The sequence below is a fragment of the Chaetura pelagica genome, unplaced genomic scaffold, assembly GCF_000747805.2.
Source record: "Chaetura pelagica isolate M959 unplaced genomic scaffold, ChaPel_1.0 scaffold150, whole genome shotgun sequence".
Taxonomy (NCBI): Eukaryota; Metazoa; Chordata; class Aves; order Apodiformes; family Apodidae; genus Chaetura; species Chaetura pelagica.
In genome coordinates this window covers 1,139,700-1,150,903 of record NW_009952052.1, presented here as the reverse complement: position 1 = coordinate 1,150,903, position 11,204 = coordinate 1,139,700, and the positions used below count along the sequence as shown (strand labels likewise).

Here is an 11,204-nt window from a genome sequence, read left to right as displayed (position 1 = left end):
GGTGTTTGGAATCAGCTCCCCAACACATGAATATTTTCCTAAATAATATGGCAAAGTTTCAGAAGGACACATTGTGAGTAACACACTCTAGAGGATCTGACAGCTCAGCAGATATAGGCTACTTTTGTGAGGCTGAGAAGTGTGTTTAAAGCTCCTCAAGTAACTCCTGTAAAGGAAGTATATGGCTGATCTCTGGGGTCCCCAGTTAAATGCTTTAAACATTGGATTACTTGCTGGTTGAGACTGCCTTGGCTGTCTCCTTCTCTTTTCTTCTTTTCCTTTCCAGAAAGGTAGGAAGGACAGGAGAAAAGCTTTCAGGAGTTTGGTTTAATCTTAAAATATTTAAAATCACTTCTGTGGAGTAGGAAAGTCAGCCCTAGTACTTGACCAGCTTCTTTTGTTCCTCTTTGTGGACTGAGATACTGGAATTAAGGTACCAAAACCAGTTCCTGACAGCAGGGATAGTTTGTTCATGCCAGACAATGCAAAGCAGAAAAGATAAAATTCTTTCTTGAGTTTTGGTTTTGTTGGGTTTTGATTGGTTGGTTGGTTTAAGTAACTAAACCGTTTCTCACTGGAACATCAATTACATGTATTCAACACATTTTCCCATGCACTTGACAAGCATTCAGCATCCTAGGATTTTGCTGAAAGCAACTTTTAAAATAAATTTTCTGAAATCAATGGATGAAGATGTCACATATTTCTGATGGGGAAAAAATCTCCACTTACATACCATTGATACTACTAGCCTCATATAAAGAAGCTAAAAATACCAAAGGAAACATTAGACCTTATTAACAGCCTGATTTTAATCAACACAGACAGATGTGCTGTATAAGTTGGGAGGATCAACTGAAATACTGGATAGCAGTTTGCCCTTTATAATACATGAGATATTTTATTCTTTATTTGCACTGTCTCAGTATCGTGCACACATTTGACTGCCTGCCTATGAAAAGGACACAAGCCTGGCAGCTTGATAAATGGAAAACCTTACATCATCACAGGGAGGAATCACCACATTTCATAGAAAGAATGAATTAAACTGCTTTTGCCTAAGCTAGAATGACCAAATTGTCACAAACAGCAATGGTAGTAGGATAGGTCTGATGATCTGGTGTGATTAAAAAACTCACACATCCAAAACTTTCTTCAAGGATAGATGATACAGAACTGTTAATCACTGATCAATCTCCTCAGAAACCCGGTCAGACAAAGCTTCTCCTGCTGTTGGAGAAGCATTACATTGACAAGATCAGTGGAGGAAGTATCATTTGCCAAACATCAATGTGCAATGCATGCAGATAAACATGTAGGAGAAGAGACTAAAAAGGTGGCAAAACTGATTAGAGGTTACTGCTGGCTGTATGCCCACGATAAAAGCAAACATAGTTTTTATTTGAAAAGCATTTAATTTAAAAAACCCATCTCAGCACAGAACACTGATTATTTAAGCACCTTCAACTGAAAGCAGACTACTTTTTGTTTGGTTTATTCCAAAATGCTTGCCAAATCCTGGTTATGCAAAAATTGCCCAGTTTGGAAGGACATGAGCACAGCACAACTCTACAAGGATTTGTAATGTGGATGAGGATATTAATCCATCAAATTCTGTTGCCTGCTGCTGAGAGTGGCTAATTCCTGAGACTTAGAAAAAAACAGAAAAAATAAAAGAAGTCACTATTAATGCAGCATCATCATAGGCACCTAACCAATTGTATAGGTCTCTAAATATTAATTTATTAAGATTTATAAATTATAAGAACCAATTCAGCCTTATAGACCTTCCGTGATAATATAAACTCATGGTGTCAGAATACAAGCTCTGAAGTACTCCTGAGTAAATGCAAATAAAATGCTACAGAACAAAAAGAAATAGCATTAAAATATATCTATATATATATATAAATTGTGAATCAACTTAAGCTCCCACAGCTAACATTGGGAATCTTTTCCTAAGAGATGGAGGAAAAAAAGTTAAATTTTGCTCTTCCTATTACAAACTAAGGTAAGAAAATAGAACATCATCTTAAAATAACACACATATATGTGTAAAAAAATTATAATCTTGTATGTGCAGACTTAACTGATAAATAATATCTTACTGTGAGTATTTGATGGCTAATACAACTTTTCTAAACTGATAAATCTCTAAGAACACTTTAAACATTTTAACATCTTCAATAGCTGCTACTAACTAGTATTACTAGAAAATATATCCTTCAGAATACAAAAGCATGTGTTTCTCTATCAAAACCTTTCATGTAAGCTCTATGTACAGTTTAGTTGTTCCAAAAGTTCACTTTTTCATCCAGATTCTGAAGCATACTGAAAACCAGGACTAATGTAGCACCAAGCTTCTGCATAAACGATACAAAGAGAAACAGATGCAAAACAAGTACCAACCACAAAACACATTTGTTTGCAACTGCTTCACATATTCATCCTGAATACCCCCATGAAATCTTTTTCATCACATTGTTAAATCCACAGGATGCTTTTTGGGTTTTTTTGGTAGTCTAATTCCATTCAAAGATGCCTTTGGTATCATAATATCTGGAGTGGTGAAATCAGAGAACGTGCCCTAAATACACAGTGCTTAATGTAATGCATGTAAAAAAAGGTAAATAAAGCACTGTACTATTACTGTGTAAGCAAAAAAAATGTGAAAAGGAAACAAAGAATATACTCCAAATGTTATGTATTCCATGGCACTTAATAATACATAATTTTAAGTATTTAATGTACTTTATTCCACAAATTTTACAGAAATGGAACATTATGATGTTGCTGACAAATAACTGTATTATGATTCTTTCATAGATGCACAGACCATGGTGCTACATGCATTTGGAATTATTTCTATTATCATGTCCCAAGCTTCTCATTTCTGTATTATAACGTTTCTCAGCCGTAACTGCCCCGATATCAACTCAGGTTCAAGGATAAAAGCACTCACAAAATTACAAACATACAATTTCTTACACTGTAGGCTAGTCTGTAGTATAAGACATGTATAATATACCTAGACAACAAGCCCAACATCATCTTTAAGAAAAATAAGATGGCAACCACATAGAAATCCTTCTTGAAATATTTAAACTGTGTTTAGGAAAAGTTCACCTTGACTTTAATGCGAGATCTATTGTGAAAGATTAATGCAGCAAATTACAGCTGCATAAACATGGAATTCTTTTTACACTACGCTGATTTTACTGCTTTACTTCTCTACTGTGACATTTTCTGTTCTGCTACACAAGGGACACACACTGAAAAAAGTAGCAGAAGACTGCTATCAAGCTTTCACTATTAAGTATACCACTAATATTTAATTGAACTAAAATGAAAATTTGTATCAACTGAAATGAAGATTGCTGTGGGTATTACATTTGAAAATTATATTTCTCCCTGCAGTAACTGAAATGGGAGCATTCATAGTTATGTCTGATCATTACCCACTCACTTGTTGCCCAGCAACTACGATCAAGGAAACACAGTTCTTAGACATCCCCATTTTAATCTTGAAAAAGCAGATTAAAACTGCTATGTGAATAATCTCTTCCTAGTGAGATATTTTATTATTTCAATTTACATAGCTTCAGAAGGGAATCCAAGTGACTGGAGAATCCAGAACTTTCAGTCTCTGAAAGGCTCATTTTCCCTGTCTTTGTGCCAACTCATTTACTGATCAACTACTTAAACGTGGTTAGGTAGTTTGTAATATTTCAGCCACAGTAATAGAAGCAAACATCTGTTACTTACGTTCTTGAATCATCCCACAGCACACAGTAGGGATTCAGTGTGCCCTAAGAAAACAAACAAACCTATTAATTATTGGTATAAAAAAAAAAAAAGTCACTCTTGACCTAAATATTTGTGTCTCCAAGATCACGCTTATACTCTGATGACTTGATGCCACTAAAGTTGCAAAGTGTTAAGGTTAGCTCTTACACAGTATTTAACTTAAACCTCAAAGCAGATTATTTATTGTACTGTTTCTTTTAGATAAGGTAACAACAAAGTTGTTGATTTGGCATATCCTAATAGAATCAAAATATGAGATAAGAGTGTATCTATTGAGATACTCAACTCAAGTAAACATTTTTAGGTGTATTTAGAGGGAAAACTCCAGGCACTTTGTGAACTCGAATGAGCAAACCAGTAATGCATTTAAAAATCTTAAGCATAGGATGGACAAAATGTCTGGAGGCTGGGATTTCAGAGGACCCCAGAGTTAATACTCAAGTCCTTTTGTCAATTAAGTCCTAAATCGCAGAGATTTTTTGCTCAAATTTGTTCTTTCTGTTCTTTACCTTTACAATCCCAGCTCCAACCTCTTCAACATCAGTGAAAAATTTCTGATTTTATTTAGAACAGGATGGGAATCTAGGTTTATTACACATGATTAAACTGTGGACAATCCTTCAGGAAACTGAAATTTGTTCTTACTCGTGTTTAGTTTGCTGCCTAGGAAGAACTAAGAGAAAATAAAAATCCAAGTTTCGTCCCTATTCTTGTAAATCTTTCTTTATCAAAAGTCAGATTGACTTAGAACTTCTTAACCAGCTAAAACTGCAAAACTGTATTGTTGTTAATAATAAGCATTGGATATTCACAGGAGTCAGAACCATACACATAAATTAGATATACAATACAGAATAAAAGTATATTTTTAACAAAATCACAGTGATCTGAAGAATGAGGTGAAATATGTTATTTTCTTATGTCGGCGTTAGGGTAGTTTTCTCATGAACAGTGTTGGTGCAACAGATACAAAGATAGTTTCATATAGACAAAACACGCCTCAATATTTCATTCTGAAGTGTTTTATTTATAGAAAAACCTGGCAGCTTGCCAAGTAAATATTTATTAAATATTTAACTTCTTCCATCCACATCTTTGTCAAAGATAAAAAAGGTCCTTCTGAAGATGTTTGTGAGAGAGGCATTTAGGGAAATTTTGATCCTCTACTTCAGCATTTTGCTGACTGAATTGAATTTGATGAGTAAAATATAAATATTTTAAGCCAACATATACATATGGCACTTAATATTAATATAACACTCTACAAATATAAATAAAGGATGTTTGATTCCCTGAAGTATTTATAATGTAAAGAAAAAGAGAGACAAGAGGGCACAGGACAAAGCACTAGATAAAAGGCCCATTGAGATTCAGAAACCAGGTCCTGCATCATTAGTCAAAAGCTTTCAGACACATTGATAGAAGAAAATACAAAAAATAACAATTAAGAACAACAGAATGATGATGCAGAATTAAAAATTTTTTTGACATTTCATTTTATAAAGAGTATTAGTTGTATCCTAAGAATGAACGAATTAATTCTACTTGCTTGATATAGCATTGTGCATATTAAAAAAAGTACTCCTATGGAGGAATGGTAATATGACATTGTGTATCTGAGATCTGAGACCTGTCTTTCCTAGTCACACGTATCTGAAGTTTATGCTCACTGTTCCCACAGTGCAAATAAAAAGAATACAAAAACACTTTCAGAAAATAAGTCCATTATAAAAAAATCTACAAAACAGAGGGAAATAAAAGCCTTTGCAGAAAGCTGAAACACAAGAAAACTGCCTCTGACAGGTCACACACTTCACTTTCTTTGAAGTGTATTCAAATGAAAAAAAAAAAACACAACAAAAACCAAACAAACATGCTTAGCCATTGCAGTTACTAATGAGTGATTAAGCAGAAACACAGACAGCATGACAAATATTACTCCTGTTCCTTACATAGAACTTGTGTGAGGGTTTGCTCTGCCAGGTGTGGCAGATCGCAAGGCACAGTAGCCTTTCAGAACTTCTTCCTCTTTTGATATCCTGATCAAACATACTTCAAGCACTGCAACGACCACAAGGAGCCTGTCTCCCTATCCTCTTCTTTATCCTTAAGCAGTTGCTCCCTTTTTAACAGCTTTTTTTTGGGTCTGGCCTTCTGGCAATGTCTTCTCACACTGCAGTCACGAGCGACCTCCAATAGCCATGGCTCTCTGCGAGGACAGCAATGTCACTGCAGCTCTTGCCAGTTAACTACTGAGCTGCAGCTAAGGAAGCAGTTACTGTGTCAATGTTTCTGACTGTTGCAGTATTGATTGATATACTGCAGTACAGGACTTGGATATCTCAAAAATAGACATATATGTGTGTTTATGTAGATATATCTCTTCCTGGCATACAAAACTGAACTTTCGAGATGTGATTGGCAACTTCGACATTTATGCAGCACAGTGCCAACTGTGTCTAGCAGCCAGAGTCTTCAGTGTAATTGAAAGCTTGATGCCCCACGCTACTGCTGGCTTGCTACTTTCGTGTCCCTGAAGTAAACTTCTGTGCTGTCAGAAGGTGAGAGTTCATATTCCCTCTGGAGTAAATAGGATTCTCTTTGAGTTGTGTAATTTTTGAATGATTACTTTAATTAAATACTGGAAAAAATATGACCACATTCATCAGTGTGTTCACAGTGCTTAAGGCCAAATGTCATGTTCTCTGAATACTGCACTGCAACCCATATTCCTACTATGGTCAACTGTCTACTACATTTATTTTTTTTCTGCAAATCCAAATACCATGCCACATTCCCAACAGCAGATGTAATTCGGTTTTACACTTACTCAAAAAAATAATCCCCTGGTTTTATTAATAAACTGGTTAATATTGATGTAAAATGAAGCAATTATTATATTTTAATAAATTAATATTTAAGAGTAATTTGAATTAAACATATTATCTCTTATTAAATGATCATATTTACACATATTTTTCATAATATCTTATCTACTTAATTTAATCAGTGGATGAGGAGGTAAAAGAACAAATGTGTGAGTTTACTCCTACATATTAGGCATGCTCTAATCTTAAATATTAGTCATTAAATCAATTTGGAAACAAACTGTTCTGAACAATGAACAGCATTTTTAGACGAGAGGTTTGAAAAGAACAAAAATAACAAGAAGAGCCATTCCAAAATGTACAGATTAAAGATAATGTCTGTGGTTTATTTTCCGTTTAATAATTAATCTATTTAATTGGCATCATGATTAATCTGTGAGCCATTAATATATATCATTCAACAACTAAAATACATTAGTACTAGTTTTATTTTTCTCTGTGTGACATATAAAGCTTGCTCTATAGTAATACATTAAAGTTATTGTTTTCGGCTGAGATTTATAACAAAGGTGATTAGAATTGGATTAAATCCAAATGCAGTAATAATTCAAACCTACAAAATTATATTTGTATGCATCTACAGCCTTGCTTCTTTAAACTAAAGTCCCATTATGGAGGCTAAGCCCCAAATATAACAATCACCAAACATGTTTAGATATTAAAATTCTAAAACTGGTTTCCATTCCCAGATTTTCTAGAGCAGTACTTTGTAATTGTATCTTGTATCCAGATGGATCAAGACCCTATATAAATTCAGTATGTGTATATGTCAAAAATAAAGACTGTAAATCTGATCCAAGTGCTTGAATTTTATCTAAATTAAATTACAGGACAAAACCTGAGTAAAAGGAAAAAAAAAACAAAACATTGGCTCTGATATCTATTGGCAAGTTATTGTCTTTTTGATTTATCAAGACATGAGCTAATACAATACTCATTAATATTCTATTACAAAAATGTTAGCAAAGCAAGGTAACAATTGATGTCTCTGATTTGTCCTTTTGTAACAATGAAGTTTCATTTAATTTCCAAAATTTTGCAACTTGGCAAAAACTTGCTCTGTAAATTACACTAAGGGATGGATTAGGAAAAAAAAGGAAAAAAAAAGAATTAAAAATATCCATCAGGATGTCAGCTTCTGGCAGCAGCAGTTCAACCCTTCATTAGTCTAGCCTTGCTTGTGTTGTGCTAGTTTTAATAGCTTGTGTTTGGTTTATAAGTATTTTTAATTCTGGTATAGCGCTTACTGGAATTAATTTTTTTAAATGGTTTAATTTCTTTTATAGCATAAGTGACCAAAGCCATTACAATTATATTTTCCTACCTGTTACACTTTTGCAAGTAATAATTCCAATTTCAAAATATAGAAGTAATACTCCAATGTTCTTTATCTAAAATTAATGTAAGTAACACTACAATCATTGTTAAAATAATGGAAGAGTTTAGGATTTCTCTATTTCTTTCTATTTTCTGCTTGATTTGGCAGTAAATTTCACAAATATGTTCTTTTTAATATCCTTTTTTTTTCTGGGAAATGAATGGTGGGTCATAACGGCCACTGATGGCAAAATAGTCAGTTTCTTCTAACTTTGATTAAAATGTAAATTAAAGAGTTATCTTCATACTTTTGCTGTCAGACACTAACCCAAATTTGCTACTGACTGAAGTATTTGCAACTCCTCCAGCTGAACTGTGCCTATATGACCACTTGAGCAACTGTTTATAACAAAAAAAATCACAGACTTACAATCTTTTGCAGAAACAATACTGAAGCTCTAGTAGCTATGTCTCTTCTAATCATCTCTTTATGAATTTATTTAAAGTAAACTCTAACTCTTAGCAACATAACCAGAATTTATATGTCATGCCTTCACCTAAATTACTCCCATGTTTCTTATTCAACACTATTTATTCAATATCTCATGATTTGAGCCACGATGAGGCAAATTTTATTTTTACTGATTATTTTTTTCACTGAACTCCCTATTAAGCAGCACACTTGCTTACACTAGCAGCAAGTTTACCAGCCAGCAAACTGATCATGCCCAAATGTTTATAGTTCCTGCAGAGACACCAAGGACACTCTGCTTGTTGAATCTACTGCTTCAGACACTAAAGGAGCAGAAGAGTTGTATCTACAACCCTCTCATAGGTAGCAGCAGACCAGAAAGATGGCAAACCTGGCCAAAGACAGTATTCCAGCCCATAATATCTATGTAGCTCTAGGTATAACGTCAGGGATCATGAAGTCTAGCTCCTTCCTTCTTCTTCCCTTCTTTTCTGTCCATGGCCAGCATCCAAGAAGGACTCCCTCTGTCCATCACTGTTGATCCCTAGACCCATGCATTCCTGACCCTCATCCCTCTCCTCTCAGCTCCTGTCTGCTCTGCTGCTCTCTCTGGCAGCTCTGGGACATTTTGGAACTGCTCACAGCTCAGGAGATGCTGTGGGAGTTGCTGGAGGTAGGGGGAGGCAATAGGGTTTTGCACATTCCTGAACAAATTTGTATGTAATTGTACATATTTCTTTTATCATTAGTATTTAATTAAAGCTGTCTAGTTTAGTTTTAAATTTGGAAAGTCTCTCTCTGTATCCTTTCTCTCCTTTCCGTACCTTGGAGGGAGGAGGAAGGAACAGAGAGCACTCTTGTCATTGGTTTAATTGCTGATCCTGAGTCAAACTGTGACATTCTATAAGACAAAAATTTCTCACAAAAGATGTATTTCATTCTCCCCATGGCTGCTGCAGGATTGTTGACAGCACAGAGAAAAACTGCAAATATTTCTTTCATATAGTTAGACATCTAATCCCTTTTTTCCAGATTTTTTAAAATGTGAAGTTAAAGGCTGAAATGTACGGAATTTTTAAAAAATGCACCAAAAATCTCAAACATTAATAAGAATTGTAAGCTAAATTGGAACCAGAGCATTTTTTTCAAGGTCTGCTAAAACTGGCTAGGTAGAAATTGGATTTTAAGTGTAAAAACAATAAAATAAAAGAATAAAAGGCCTGAATAACTATGTAGCTCTAGCACCTATGCAGGAAGCAAAGGGTTAAGCATTCAGCAAACTACTATATTTTCACTTTTATCCATCAAAGCAGTTAATGGAGAGGTTTTGGTAGAAATTGCTGTTTTAATGAAAACCTCAAAACTCACAAACAACAATCTTGATTTGCATACACACAAGTACATACTTCCTTCGAAGTACGTAAGACTTTCCCTGGTCTTAAATTTAACAGTTAAACTGGGTTTTATTACCTGATATTTAAAACAACCCAACTTCCTCCCCTTGTATGATCTGATATATACACTTGGAAGAGCATATCCAACTGTCTTTGTACTTACGTTAGACAGATGAGCCAATTCTATCTCCAGGAAAGAATCCGTAGTTTTGGGTTCAGGTCGTATAGTAACAACAATGATTTTTGAATTGACAACAGTAAAATTCCTGGGGGGATGAAAAAAAAAGAAAGATGACAGCTTTAACCTAATGTGAAGTTAAATGAGGCTTCTGATACTACATTTAAGAAGTAGCTCATGGGTATTTTCCATTATTTTAATGAAAACCTTCACTCTTTACCAACCACTCCCAACACACATCAATGGTGACAGAAGTGTCATTCCTTAAAGCATGACTTACTAATTAGAAAGGTATATTGATGACAAAAACATTCTGTCAATACTTGCATGCATGTAATTCACTTCTCTCAACACAGACCCACTAGCTATGTTTCATGAGACAGTCACTTTTCTTCCAAAGTGCTGTGTCAGACTTTTTTCTGCCTGCTAACTGTAAAATAATGAAGATGAATGAGAGCAATGGGTGATCCTACAGTTCTGTTGATTCCCTGCTTGTGAAAAAAACCTGTTTCCAATTGTTGAGAAACCACTGCATTTGGTACGTAAGTGCACAACTTCATTGTCTAGATTCTTTAAAAAATGTAATTCACAGTTGGGCTCTAACTGAAATCCCACCAAAACAAATCAATCTTTTTTATATATGTGAGATTAGATTTGGTCTTACGTTATTGTACCAAGTTACCAAACCCAATAATTTTCTGTTAATTTAACTAATTAATCCTTAATCACTCTTTTCATGTAAAATGTGGATCATTATGCTTTGTATCTACCTTTCTAGAACAGATCTAGTATTGCCAAAGTTATGCTAGTTTCCAGGAGGATCTGCTCCATGATCTTGCTGGGCACAGAGGTGAGGCTGAGTGGTCTGTAGTTCCCTGGGTCGTCTTTTTTCCTTTTTTAAAAATGGCAGTTATGTTTCCCCTCTTTCAGCCAGTGGGAACTCCACCAGACTGCCATGATTTCTCAAATATGATAGACAGTTGCTTTGCAACTTTATTGGCCAGTTCTCGCAGGACCTGTGGATAACTCTCATCAGGTCTGATGGACCAGTATACCTTCAGGATCCTTAGATGGTCTTGAATCTGACCTACCCCTACTGTGGGTGGTTCATTATTCTTCCTGTCCCTGCTTTTGCCTTCAGTGACTTG

At 34.8% G+C, this 11,204-nt stretch overlaps 1 protein-coding gene across 2 annotated transcripts in view; it reads right to left on the bottom strand.

Moving 5' to 3' along the window:
* The window catches only part of BAI3 (brain-specific angiogenesis inhibitor 3), a 466,801-nt gene that overhangs the window by 186,448 nt on the left and 269,149 nt on the right, over positions 1-11,204 (bottom strand). For both annotated transcript variants that reach the window (XM_010003267.1, XM_010003258.1), the window contains 2 exons: positions 10,042-10,144; positions 3,766-3,809 (listed from right to left, as the gene is read on the bottom strand). In XM_010003267.1, the coding sequence (XP_010001569.1) occupies positions 3,766-3,809; positions 10,042-10,144 (147 nt within the window). The remainder of the gene's footprint in view (positions 1-3,765; positions 3,810-10,041; positions 10,145-11,204) is intronic.